The sequence below is a fragment of the Athene noctua genome, chromosome 1 (assembly GCF_965140245.1).
Source record: "Athene noctua chromosome 1, bAthNoc1.hap1.1, whole genome shotgun sequence".
Taxonomy (NCBI): Eukaryota; Metazoa; Chordata; class Aves; order Strigiformes; family Strigidae; genus Athene; species Athene noctua.
The window spans coordinates 184,178,210-184,192,517 of record NC_134037.1 but is presented as its reverse complement, the minus strand read 5'-3'; the positions used below and the strand labels follow the sequence as shown (position 1 = coordinate 184,192,517).

General features: G+C 39.6%; 1 protein-coding gene across 1 annotated transcript in view; it reads left to right on the top strand.

Moving 5' to 3' along the window:
- TBL1X (transducin beta like 1 X-linked) overlaps nt 1–14,308 on the top strand; it is a 200,913-nt gene that overhangs the window by 172,109 nt on the left and 14,496 nt on the right. Inside the window, exons 8-11 of the mRNA XM_074907404.1 lie at nt 7,336–7,477; nt 10,392–10,455; nt 10,559–10,656; nt 13,416–13,476. Coding sequence (XP_074763505.1) covers nt 7,336–7,477; nt 10,392–10,455; nt 10,559–10,656; nt 13,416–13,476 — 365 coding nt within the window. The remainder of the gene's footprint in view (nt 1–7,335; nt 7,478–10,391; nt 10,456–10,558; nt 10,657–13,415; nt 13,477–14,308) is intronic.

The following is a 14,308-nucleotide window of genomic DNA, read 5'->3' as shown; positions in this document are numbered from 1 at the left end:
ATTTTAAATGGATATAGTGGTAGAATTGGCAGGAACTGTATGTAGGATGTTTGGATGAAAAGCTTTGGTTTTCAGCTTTTTTTCCATAGGCTCAGTGGGTCTTCTGGTTTGTCATAGGGTCCCTGGGTGATGCCATGGTACAGACAAGAGCAGTAATAGCAGGCATGCTCCTATGCCATGCATTTGCTGTATTTTCTGCTAACCGTATTCCTCTACCCACTCAGTTTTCTAATGTCTCAGGCAGTATTGCTTGGCAGTATTGCTTACCCCTAGCAAATTATTATTATTATTATTATTATTATTATTATTATTAAGAAGGGAAGTCCTGATCATTAAGGTCAGTCTCCAGTTAAAATAGGCAAGTATAAAACAGTTATTTCACACAGATTTCCCAGCATACGGTTGAGTGAGCTATAAAAAAAAATATTTACTGTATAAATAAATAAATAAAAGTTAGGATTGGCAAATGTGGAACAACTGTAGCATATAATCGTCCCAGTCCAAACCTAAGAGGAAAGCAAAGAATCTGTTCAGGAAATGTTACTGCCTAGATGATTTGTAATTCAACACCAAATGATCCGGAACAAACATGTTCCTGTACTACTCCTCTGACTTGTCGATTTATGCCTAAATGCTTTGACTACCCCATAGGTGTTATATAATAGGCTAATAGTGAAGAAAACCTCAAAAACTAAGAAGAATTTAGTTAACGTCAGTAAATTGGTTTTGTGCTTGTCTCTTATTAAAGATGAAAATCTAGAGAAGGTTTCATAAAATCTGGAAGAGCTTTCCCATAGTGGGGACAAACTTAATTAGAATTTCATGGGCCATTTGAGATAAATCGCTGTCACATTTAAGATCATTCAAATGAAGGGACTGTGTTTGGTGATACAATAGATCTCCTTTAGCCCTGTCATCCTGAACAATATACTTATTAATAGTAAACTTATCCATTATGGTATTAATTTTAATTCTGTGGAGAACAGTCTGAAGGTGATCAGGTAGCACACCCACATTATTACCTAAAGGAAAATCGATGGGGAGAAAGGATACCATACAGAATTATTCTTTAGGGACACCTGGTGGCGCCCGAGATGAAGTGAAGATGCTGCTTTATTCTGGAGAATATCTGCACAGCTGAAATTAGGCATCTGCTCAAGTGCTCTGTCCCTCTGCAGGTACCTACATCTCTCAACTCATTCCACAGGGAGTTAAGACTCCTAAGTATAGGTGCTGAGACCTCATCTGTTGACTTTAGCATTGGTAACTGCTTCCCTGTATCTGTGCCGTTCTGCCAGTGCTTGCCGTACTGGTCTGCTTCCCTAGGATCTGTGACTGACAGTCCTAGTGTGCATAGTTTAAACGGTGGACCATTTAATAAATCAGCAGCTCTATTGCAGTGACTGAGAAACCAGAGGGTGTTTAGCTTTGCTGCTGGGTGATAAGCACTGGTACATGGATCCCTCGAACAGTGATGGCTTACACAGCTTCAGGTAAACCTGGAGGATGATAATCAGAACCATTAGTCTGATGTCTAAGATAGAGGAGTACCCTCTCACTATCCCTTCAATTAAGCTTTACCCTTCAGTGTAATAGGTCTTTCTTACATGGTTTGCTGCTGATTTTGGAAGCACATAAATATATGCATGGTTAGAAAGTACAGTCAGGTGCTGTGTCTCATGCAGGCTAATGGCAATGCAATGAAGATGCAAATAATTTAGATCCATGTGCATCTTGATTAGATTTTAGCCTGTTCATAAGAAACAAAAGTATGTGATGCAGTTAGCCTTCAGGTAATGCAGCAGCATTGAATGCCTGATGAAGCTTACATGACTGAAATGGCATAGAATGCACGGAAGAAAATTAAGTTGAAAGAAGATAGCTGAGTGACTGATTATGCCACTGCACAAAGAAGCATTTGAGATGTCTGGTATAATAACAGTGCAAGCTATCATCTACAGGTAAACTATGTGTTACGGCACCAACTAAGTGAGGGGGAGAAATTTCCCGAGACCTACAGTGTGCTGCAGTTCTGTTCGTCCTTTAAAAAGTAATGTTTCAAAAAAGAAAACTGCAGTTAGTTTGATGCGCAAACACTGAATTGTTAGATTCTATAATGGCCATATTGTGCTGCCCAGTCCATAATTTTCTTCTGGTTTCCCATCTGCCTGATTTACCCATCTGTTGTCGTCTTAAAAAATATGTATAAAAATCTAACTATTAAATAAAGGAAATAACACACTTGTTCTGTTTATAAAGTGCCTAGCACAATCGAATCTCAGTTTGTGGCGAAGTATTTTCTTCAAGCCTTGTTATAAAAGCAATAATTTTTTCTAACAATTAGCAGCAGTTTAGACAAGAACCTGATGTAATCTTCAAAGCACTAAAAGAAAAATGCAAGTTCACAACCTAATTTGAAGCAAGCAACATAAGGGGGTTTGTTTGTAGAATGAACTACCCAAAACCAGAGCATTGTTTTCCAGATTTAGTGCATAACCCACTGCTAGAAAGGGATTTTGATACATGATGTCCTATCTACTCAACTGCTATGATTTTTTATGGTGTGAAGGCTAGCACAGTAATATATACTCTCTGGACTTTGCAAAGAATTATTTAAAAAAAAAACAAAAAAAGTGGAGACCGGAAAATTTCTCTGATCAAATAGCCAGAAAAAACATATTCTGCTCCTCCTCCTCTACCACACCCATAACCCTCAAAGTGGGAGATGGAGGAGATAGAGATACCAGTAAAGACTATCAAAGGCATGACTGTCACCAGATGCCTATGAGAAGAATGCTTCGATGCTATGAACGGAAGCGTTATAATAGTACAGTAAAGTTCATACATACAGCCACATAAGAGGATTAATTACCCTTTATGAAGGAAGTCAACATTCAAAAAAAAAAATGCATATAGTGTTTTGGACAGGTTAAAAAAAAAAAAAAAAAAGTAGGTTCTTGACTAAATCTCAAGATTTGGCCATTTCTGGCCATAATTCCAGTTTGATCCCAAAAACCAATTGTCCACCTTTTCAAAGACTGATTTCTGCCATGAGGTATCTTTCAATATCTAAGTTTTAATTTTATGACACATGTAAATTGTTACAGATAGTTATGTTCCCTGGGTGGTGCAGAAACGCATTACAGCTACATCCACATTAGTAACCTAACCATGCCTGGGAATATTCCTAGGCACTGAAGGCCAACTGGCACAGAACAGCCGGTGTCTGTGCTAGCAAACTGTCCTGGCTGCCAAACAGGCTGCACATTGGGAATCATCTCTGGACGTTGTAACCACCAAGCCATGCCCAGGAGTTACTCAGAGAGAACATCAGGGCACCAAGCAAGAGTGCTAATTAAAACAGGCCAAAATCTGGCCGGGGAATAATCTTATCAGTTTGCTAGCACAGGTTGTCATGGTCCGGTGACCCAGAATGTTCCTGAACATGCTTAAATTTCCCAGTATAGAAGTGGATGGACTGCAAATGTCAAGGCTGCTAGAGCCTTGAACTCCAAAAGTTTTTCCAGTTGAATTTAGGATGTTTCTGTCAGCATGTTCAACTGCTGTTTCCAAGAGCCTGCTCTGTTCTGTTACATCCAGCCATGCCCTTCAAGTAATTCTTGTAGCTATGAAGCGGAGGGACCTGGCCTCATTCCCAAAACCCAGCAGTAGGTTTCTTTGCTTATCTTTGCTGATCTATACCAGCCTCTTTCACACAGGGGAACTTTGTCTCTTGCAGGGTGCTCTGTGCACCTTTGCTCTCCCTAGTCAGCAAAATAATTAGCCATAAAAGCTGTTGTCCAAGATCTTTCACTTACGGCTGTGTCTCTCAGAAGCAAGAAAGGATGTTTCTAGGCCAAAAGGATTTTTCTAGGTTTCTAGGATGTTTTTTTCAGGCAAAGCCAGCACATTCCGTCATTTTCTCTGGGTTTTATATAGTACTTTGAGTTGCTGTATTCCTTATATCAGTGATTTAGGATCCACTGTGCATTACCTTTCTGAATAACCCTAGTCAGTGCCGGGTGTTAGTTCTGATGACTGTAAGTGCTTATTCATTAGCAGGTGAATTTATTGGGGTAATGTTGTAGAATCAGTGTGACAGAGTTCTCCCTCTGGATACCTCCAAGGCACTTCCCTCTACTGACTGCCTAGGAAACATAAGCGCTTTGTTAAGAGACCTGCTTTATTAAGGAAAAGTTAGGTGTGTAAATGATGAGGATTTTCCTTCCCTTTATGCTTTTAATAATCTCTTTTAAAATAATAAGTCTAACCTGTTTGAGCCAGAAGCACTAAATACACATTAGCAATATTGCACATCATAATAACTGATTATAAGACTTGCAGCTGAAGATTAGAAATACCAAGGTTCAAGAACCATCTTGCAGATTTCTTTACCCATATGCATCTGTTTTAACCTCTGTGCTGGCAAGTTACAGAGTGGAGATTTTATATGTCATAAACAAAATTCTGCAAACATTTGTCCACCTTGATTCATGATTATACTGGGGCTGGAGAGCATGAAATAAAATTATTTTAGAACTAACTTTCCTAAAATTTGGCAGTACTCTACCATAGTGCACAACAGTATACCTATTACTCAAGTGTTCATGACTTGCATGTTGGAATGAGCTGCTTTATCATGCAGATAGAAATGCTCCTGTGGGCTAAGGAGATTAAATATCTTTCTGAATTGTGCTTGAACTATGGTCCTCTAATAAGGCAGGGTTCACTGAATCATTCAGCAGAAATCAGAATACTTTCCAGAGCAGAGAATACTCTTTTTTTTTTCCCCAGCAACAAAAGGGAAGACACACAAATACCCTTGCCACACACTGGTAGGCTTATAAAGCCTCTCTGCAGGGACACATAATAGCTTATATAGCCTTAGGAAGAAGAAAATGGAAAAACAAAATTAAAATACTGGAAAATAAGATTGCCCAAGCATTGCCAGAAAACTGACTAAATAAAACTGTTGAAAAACAAAACATAACCCTTTTAGAACTATCAAATAGGGTATTGTGTTTGATAGCTAAGTGACTGAGTGCTTCATTCACAGGGTCCAATAACAAACTGAATTGTTACAATGAGGGCAGGACTGGCCTGGAGTCTTATATAGTGGAAAAGCCAGCACTGAAGGAATTTCCTACTTAGCATGTTAACCAATAACCTAAGCCTATGAAGGACTTATGTTCCCATTATTATAAATTATCACAGCTAAAAATGTTCCTTAACTTCTGATCCTCATGATCAACTTCATTCATTTTCTGGCCATCATGTGCAAAATTGTTGTTCAGTTTTCCAGACCTCTGAAGAAGTAAGGAGTTATAATACAGTTACAGCTCTGCATGATGGCAAAAATTACCCTGATTTGTATTATTTCTTAATCACTAACATGAAGGATATGTGCCAAAAATTAAAGAATGGCTGTACAGCAGCAGTTTGTGGTTAGGCTGGCAAAACCCTGGCCAGCCATCAGATCTGAGCTTGACACAGGTGGTTCATAGGACATGGGGGCATATTCCCCAGGCGTGCCATGACCCTGCTGAGCTCAGAGCCACTGATACAGGCAGAGAGGTTTTTGCTTTCACAGTTGAACCGTTGTTCATGTAAAATTTGGCTAAACTACTGGTAAAATAAAACACAAAGATCAATCAAGTTCAATACTTGATTGGTCAATATTTGCACTCAAAGACCTGTCAAGTTTGAAATTTGCCCAGTAGTTTTAGTATAAATAATTGAAATGTTTTCTTAGTAGTCCAGAAGAAAATACAATATTCTCTTGTGATGGTTTTCCTTTTCAGTAAAACATGGCTTATCAAAGCAAAATTTGATTTCCGGATCTTAGTCTTCTAAGAAAAACTTCTTCTCCTTGCAAGTGTATAAAAAAGGAAGTTTTAGTCATTCATTTAAAAAAAGGAAATAGCTAACACATCAGGTATATCATTAATGAAATTTCATCTAGACTGTATGAATTCTTGGAAATATAAGAGAGATCGTAATTCTGCTCCAAGATTCTACTTTCTGCATGTAAATGAAAATTACCCTCTGGACAAAACAAGCAACCCAGGGTACTTTGGTTGGTTTGGTTGTTGTTGTTATTGATTGTTTAAGAAAAAAGCTGGGAGGGGGGCAGGGGGAGCAAGAGACAAATCCCAATAAGCTAGAAAGCATTGTATCTTCCACCCCATTGCAAATTGATTTCTGACCTCAGAGACATTTTTAATTGGAAGAAAGATTTATGCGAAGTGAAAATACATATTTATGAGCAGATTATGATAAACTCTTCACTTCCTCCTTACAACTTTTTTCTAGACAAAATCAGGGTATCAGCCTGCAATAACATCTCCATCTGCAATGACATCTGCAAAAACATCTCTCTAGAAAATATTCAGTCTATAAAAAAGATTAAAATCCTGATGCTGTCTGTGTCTTGCTCTGTGTCAGTAGTTATTTTGTCCTTTTTCAGACAATGTGAGCTAAGCAGCCAAGCTACAGACAGCAAAGGACCCTGTAGACATGAATTTAAAAAATTGAGATGGATATTTTAAAGTATTTTAAATTACCTTTCTACTTTCCTAATCTTTAGGTATAATGCTGAGAGGCTGCTTTGCAAACAGCTTCTATCAGAGCCTATGGTCTGGTCCGTCCTGAACAGAAGTACCTTATGAGAGGGCCATGGCCAAATTAAAGGCAGCCTTAAGTTCACCTCCTGCTCCTGCAGTAGCTGTCAGAGGAACCCAGGCAGCACCAGGGAGCTGGCTCCGAAGCACCTTTGTCACACTGCTAGAGGTCCCCTTCCCCGAGGCTGCTGCCAGGGTGACACTCCACACCTCTGCAGGCCGTGACCTTGCAGGGCCTGTCGCGCTGTGCCCAGAGGCTGCTGCATCTCCAGGGGAACACCAGGGACCCCACGAGCCACTGAGAGATAATGGGACTGTGCACACTTTTTTATGGGAGGCACGTGGGCACAAAATTTATGTTTCCATCTTCATTGGGATCTCCACAGTGTTAGGTTTGTTGAGTTCCCCCAGACTGCCTTGGTTATGGGGATATCAGCTTTAGGTGTGAAGTGAAAATGCAGAGAGCAAGCAAATGTATTTTAGGTAAAACTCTTCTGAATAAAGCAAACTATGATGGGGACTCAGGTGATATGTCTAATTTAAATATGTGTTGGCATCTTTAAAAAAGTATATGGAGATCAGGAAGGGTTGGAAGGAAAAACAACTTTTTAAAAGCTGTGATGTTCTTTCAATGAAAACAGAAATAGAGGTTTTTACATTGTTTGCTGGGTTGACACCAAGAGGAGTTTTCATCTCTGCACAATTGTTTTTATAGATCCGGAGACTCAACGGCCAGAATATGGAATCTCAATGAGAACAGCAACAGCGGTTCCACTCAACTAGTTCTGAGGCACTGCATAAGAGAAGGAGGACACGATGTCCCCAGCAATAAGGATGTGACTTCATTGGACTGGAATGTAAGATGACTTCGAAGACTGCGCGTGTTTTTTAGCTGTCTAAATTTAATTCAGAGGCAATTACAGCTGCTGCTCTATATCTTTTATATCTGAGGTGACCAGAAGTTCTTCCTAACCTACTGACCTCTTGTTTCAAATACTCATAATAGGCTGAACTTTCCCCTGTATGCTATAATTTTCCAAGACTGTTGCCATCTTTGAGCTTAATAATTATGTATTTATATCTCTGTTTTAGGAGCATGGGTAAAAATAAACTTAGCTCACTTTAAGAATGAAGATGAAACAAGCAATCTATGTAGTAATGAAGCCTGATTAATAATATATTTGCACTTCATAGTGACTTTATTTTGGCATGTAAGGAGATGTAAGGACCAGCGAAGCTTTTTCTGAGGTTGGACTATCAAGACCCTTTCTCATTTGAATTATGCTGTGCATAGCACAACATGTTCACGTTATTGTCTTTATCCTGGTAGGAACATGTGTAGTCATTCTCTCTTTATACCTGCCCACCTTCTGGGTGAAACTGTCTTGCCTGATACCTTTTTTACTTTCATCCTGCAAAACCTTCTATCTTCGATAATATGGCCCTGCACAGAGACATCTGAAGTGAGTGGGGAGGACAGGTATCCCCAGTGTCTGGGCAGTGGGATACCCAGGAGGAGGGTAGAATCCCCAGTGTCTGGGCAGTGTCTCTGGGCAGCTTTAAGGCTGCTTCATGTCTCCTTTCTGCCACCAACCATTGTGAAAAGAACTTAAAAAACCTTGCAGGAACCTTAATTAATTTTGAGATCACTTGCATTCTGTCTGTGTTGCTGATATTAGTACAGACAGTGTGATTACATTAGTCTTGTTCTCATAGGAAAACAGATTAAAAATTAAGTATCAAAAAGGATTCTCAGCAGTTATGTGCAGTCCCAGTTGCCGGCCAGAGAACAGGATTTGGTTAGTCTTTACTGCATTATTATTGTCCTTCAGATGAGCTAGGTGCCTCACAAAAGTAAAAGATGAGGCCACTGCACAAATCAGTTTCCTCTATATATTTTATATTTGACACAATGAAAGAAGTTGATGAATAGTGGGGAACACAGAGGTAGGTTAACAAAGCAAATAAAGATAAAACACAAGAATGTTCATTACTTATTTCCTGTGGATATCATGGTGAGGAAAAATAGTCAGGAAAAGCTGAATTGAGGAGTAGGAAAAGAGTAATTGAAAGAGGAAAATATGCAAAGGTTCAGAACAGTTATGAGAAAAGTTGTACAAAATATATAAGGCATCCTCTAGTATTTCCTGTAGGAGTTCCTTACATTTCCAGACTTCATTGATCACTGATATTTCACTTGCATTATGCTGGTACTTAATGTAAGGAAATGTTTCTAATTTAAACACTTGAAGCGCTTCCAACGTACTTCAAGTTTTCCAGAGAATTTGAATTGCCACCAACAAATTTGGATAAACTGTACATCTAGTCCCTGAGCTTTTCTTTCCTTTTCTCTTTTTGCTCTTATCACCTTTGTTCTCATCAGTGGTCCAGGTAAGTGTATATCACAGTGAAGTTGGCTTATTTTTTGATTTTTTTCCTCCTACATCATTATACATTAGTTAAATCTACAACTACTCTGACTCACTGTTTTTAGAGGGCTGGAGTGGACATATGTCTTAAATGATTATTTTATGCTTTTTCCTGAATTTCTATTCATGATGCTAGAAATGCCATCTGCCTTTATTGTTTATTTAGAACCACAGTATTAATCATATTCCACTGTAAAATTTTCACACTGGTGATATTAAATCAGTTCTCCTCTGATTTATGTGATTTAAGTTATAATAAGAAAGGTTATTTCTAGAGGCCCTATTTAGACCATGTCCTTTGTTACCAAGGGGAGGATTCATCTCCCTTAGATTTAACCATCTCAACTAGTCATCTAGACTCCCTCTAAGTCAGCAGACACAAGAGACACATACCTTCATGTTGGTCAGGGCGGAGTCTAAAGCAAATTGTATCATGAATTACACTCCAGAGGTGGGTGATGCTGTTAATTATAGAGGGAGACTAGGTTACTCTCTTTAACTCCTAACTTCTGGATGTCTGGAGATAAATGGGGTGAATCTCACTTCTAATCCAGGAGCTGAAATGTTTAAAAACTAAACGTCCAGCTCCAACAGCACCTGTCTCACCAGATTGCAAAGTCAAGTTTCTTATTAATTATTCTCATTCTGGCCCAATAACTCTAGCATCGTTGGCTCCACAGCAGATAGCATTCAGTGAAGGGCTCCCTCCAGCAGAATACATGTAATTTGCTGATTACAGTTCCTGGTCTTTTTTCCTCCTAATTGAAACCAATGAATCCAACTTTTCTCGGGCTATTCATCATGGTACTGTGCTTCTAAGCATGTGTGGGAGTCTGTGTTCAGACAAGTAGGAAGCAAGTTCATGGTGGTTAATAGCATTCAGGTTGTTAACCGTGAGTATAGGTGGCTTAAGTGTTTAGGTCCTTCTTTCAAGTATCAGTGCCTGAATTTCACTGAACTGGGATTTAGTCACAATTTAGATGATCTGTTGGGGGTTTATAGGCTCTTTATGTCTAAGAAGTAGTATCTGTTCGTTATCTGGAAGAATCCCATAGAATTTGTTACATCTTGTTTTCCTTTTATAATCCTTTTGATTAAATGACTCATCTAATGGTGTAGGCCAGTATTTCACCGTACGTTAAAGAGGTTTGTTTCCTCTTTGCTGTCTTACAGTAATAACCTTTAGTTTAAATCATAGTATAATCTCTCTCAATATGTAGACTCAGATTTCCCATAAATCACAATGCACGAACGTTAAAAAAGAAAGAAAATACAAGAAAAAGGTTGGTTGAAATAGATTTCATCTAGTATCAACCTTTTCTATTTATATATATCCCAACAGAGTGATGGAACACTATTGGCTACAGGCTCATATGATGGTTTTGCAAGAATATGGACAGATGATGGTAAGTCAGACAGCATTTATTGTTCTTAAGCATCAAACAGCAGTGAACTGTAATTTCGCTAATTAGTAAACAAATTGTAATACTAAACTTTTCTTTATTTCAGGGAATCTTGCAAGCACCTTAGGTCAACATAAAGGTCCAATATTTGCCCTGAAATGGAACAAAAAGGGGAATTATATTTTAAGTGCTGGTGTTGATAAAGTGAGTTTTAAAAATACATTATTCTAACATATAAATATGCTGGCTTTGTGAGCTTGTGCTGCTGAATTCCATAAGGTTATTTTCTTCTCCTCCAGGCATCCTGGAAAGTTTACTTCTCTTTAGTATGTTTTAGGGTTTATTGATTACATTTTTGAGGCTGCATAAATGTGTACTATTTTTTGTAAAATATTTTACTTAAAAAAAACAACTCCATTTTGCCCCCTGTGTAAAACTGCATCTTAGGTAAGTCTCAGATAAGGAAAGAACTGATTCCAGTACTTAATGTTTGTAGTTTTATCATGGAATCATCAAGGTTGGAAAAGACCTTGAAGATCATCCAGTCCAACCATTAACCTAACACTGACAGTTCCCAACTACACCATATCCCTCAGCGCTATGTCGACCCGACTCTTAAACACCGCCAGGGATGGGGACTCCACCACCTCCCTGGGCAGCCCATTCCAACACCTAACAACCCGTTCTGTAAAGAAATGCTTCCTAATATCCAGTCTAAACCTTCCCTGACACAATTTGAGGCCTTTCCCTCTTGTCCTATCGCTTGTTACTTGGTTAAGAGACTCATCCCCACCTCTCTGCAGCCTCCTTTCAGGTAGCTGTAGAGGGCGATGAGGTCTCCCCTCAGCCTCCTCTTCTCCAGACTAAACACCCCCAGTTCCCTCAGCCGCTCCTCCTACGACCTGTGCTCCAGAGCCTGCACCAGCTTCGTTGCCCTTCTCTGGACACGCTCGAGTCACTCAATGTCCGTTTTGGAGTGAGGGGCCCAAAACTGAACACAGGAATCGAGGGGCGGCCTCACCAGTGCCGAGTACAGGGGTCAGATCCCTTCCCTGTCCCTGCTGGCCAGGCTATTGCTGACACAAGCCAGGATGCCATTGGCCTTCTTGGCCACCTGGGCACACTGCTGGCTTCTGTTCAGCCGGCTGTCAATCAGTAGCCCCAGGTCCCTCTCTGACTGGCAGCTCTCCAGCCACTCCTCCCCAAGCCTGTAGCGCTGCTGGGGGTTGTTGTGGCCCAAGGGCAGCCCCCGGCATTTGGCCTTATGGAAACTCCTCCAGTTGGCCTCAGCCCATGGCTCCAGCCTGTCCAGGTCTCTCTGCAGAGCCTCCCTACCCTCGAGCACATCAACACTCCCACCCAACAGGGTGTCATCTGCAAACTGACTGAGGGTGCACTCGATCCCCTCGTCTAGATCGTCAATAAAGATGTTAAACAGGAGTGGCCCCAACACCAAGCCCTGGGGGACACCACTCATGACTGGCCGCCAGCCAGATTTAACTCTGTTCACCACAACTCTGGGCCCGGCCATCCAGACAGTTTTTCACCCAGAGAAGCATGTGCCCATCCAAGCCATGAGCAGACAGTTTTGCCAGGAGAATTCTGTGGGAAACGGTGTTAAAGGCCTTACTAAAGTCAAGGTAGACAACGTCCACAGCTTTTTGCTCATTCAATAAGCAGGTCACCCTGTAGTAGAAGGAGATCAGGTTTGTCAAGCAGGAGACTAACTACTTAACTATTTCCAAGAAAGAAGTGACCTTAAAAGTCACTGCATCTTTTAACTCATCTAATTATTAAAATACTTTTATTTGAATAAAATGTATGTGGCTTCCTATGCAAATACAAAAAAAAAATGGTAGTTCTGAACTCAAAATCAAGCAAAATGCAGTTATATCTGAGTGCATATTAGAGATTAAAATGAACAGATGACTGATGATGATGAACACAAATCCATTAAAACTGAAACTGGAAAATACACAGCATTCATCTTGCCTAGCTTTCAATGTCTAAAAATTATATGTGTATGTCATCCTTGGCTTCCTTTATAAAATTCGGAGAGAAAAATGGCACTTTCAAGTGATGGGATGCACTAACAGTGCTTCTCTCCAGCACATGACAGAGGGAGTCTAGGGAAACTAGCTCAGGTTATATATCTTCTTTGTAGGCTAGATGAATCGCTATATTTTCACATACTTGTGAAAATGGAAACATAATTTTATTCCTTTTAATACCAGTTTATATTCAGCTACACTTGTCTCTCAATGGTAGTTCCGTTATTCTGGTAAACTTACGTTCCCAGTAACAGCAGTGATTCTTTAAATCATCCATTATCAGCAAGATAAGGCACCCTTAATTTATTTTCTGGAAGCATATACTCCCAATAAATGGACAATTCACTCAGAGGGTGGTATGGAGCTCTACAGGGGAGTTACTTACATGGGCTGTGAGTATGGATTAAACCTGTAGTAAGCAAATTACACTTTAGTCTGTCCGACCACAGTGACAAGAAGTGATATCTACTCTGCTGCTAGATAAACATTTCACTTGATGGTTTAATTGTTAGAAATGTAGTATCCCATGGATTTGGAATAGAATTGAACTGGCGTCTTTGAAAAGGGGAAAAAGTCTTCTTTGAAGAAGATAACTGCAACAGCTGTAACAAAATGCTTATTAAAAATGTGTAGTGTCGTCTTCTGGCATTATTCAGAGAATATACCCATTCTTAGTAGTTACATTACTTCCTCTGTAGGCATGATACTTCTTTATCTACACTTAGATTACTACTATGTAATATTTGGAAGTGATTTCTGTTTTTTCAGCTGTTCAGCACACAAGGCTCTCTGAATCAATAATTTTATCAGTCCATCTTTTAGAATTGCACCTCAGTGAGGGTGCTCTGATTTTTTTCTCTGAGCTCAACAGACACTAATCCTTTTTTTTTCCGCCCCTTTCTTCGGTTGCAGACAACAATAATTTGGGATGCTCACACAGGAGAAGCTAAACAGCAGTTTCCTTTTCATTCAGGTAACTTCTGTGTAACTCTTGTTAGTACAATGAAATGCAGTTCTAAATTTTGTCAATGTAATTTATCCTTCCATAAGAACCTATCTACAAGAGAGAAGTTTGAACCAAGTTTTTTGTGCTTTAATTACTATCCTGAGTATTGCAGCTTGTGGATTTATTCTTCTTTCAGTAAGATGGGGTTCTGCTTTGAAAGTCAAACTGATTCTAAGAGAGGATTTATACACCAGCCATGTCTACCTAGATGAACGATTCCATCGTTATCTATGTGCTTGAATAGTACCAAGTGCTGATTTATGAAGAGGCTTTTTGGTGGAGGTGTCTGAGATCTCTTCCACTCTTTCTGTTCCTGTTGCAATGAAGCTGACTTGAGAGTGAGGGAGGTGGATCTCTCATGCAACTTGCAATCACAACTGCAAGCATGCAGGTCCTCAGGAAATTTCTTAGCTTTTAGTTGTGACTTGAAGTGATTCAGTATTTGCTTTCTCTGATTATCAGAAGTCAATTGCCAAGCTTGATTTTCAAAACCTTGCTGCACCAAAACCTTACTTGAATAGCGTTTGTAGATCTGGTCTGCTTCAAGAAGAAGGGAGATGTCACAGATACTAAGTAATCTTGAGTGACATTGACATAATCTTAAATTTACCTGAGACCAGACTTGTAAGATGATGACTGAACTCATGATCCAAACTGGATAAGTTTCATAGTGAAGAATTTTTAAGGGGCATAGTCAAACTGAGTTTAAAACCACCGGAACATTCCAGATTCTGATGCTAGAAATGTTTGCCTTCCTGTGTGTTCACTGTAACAAGCATTTTTAAATACAGCAGGCTTT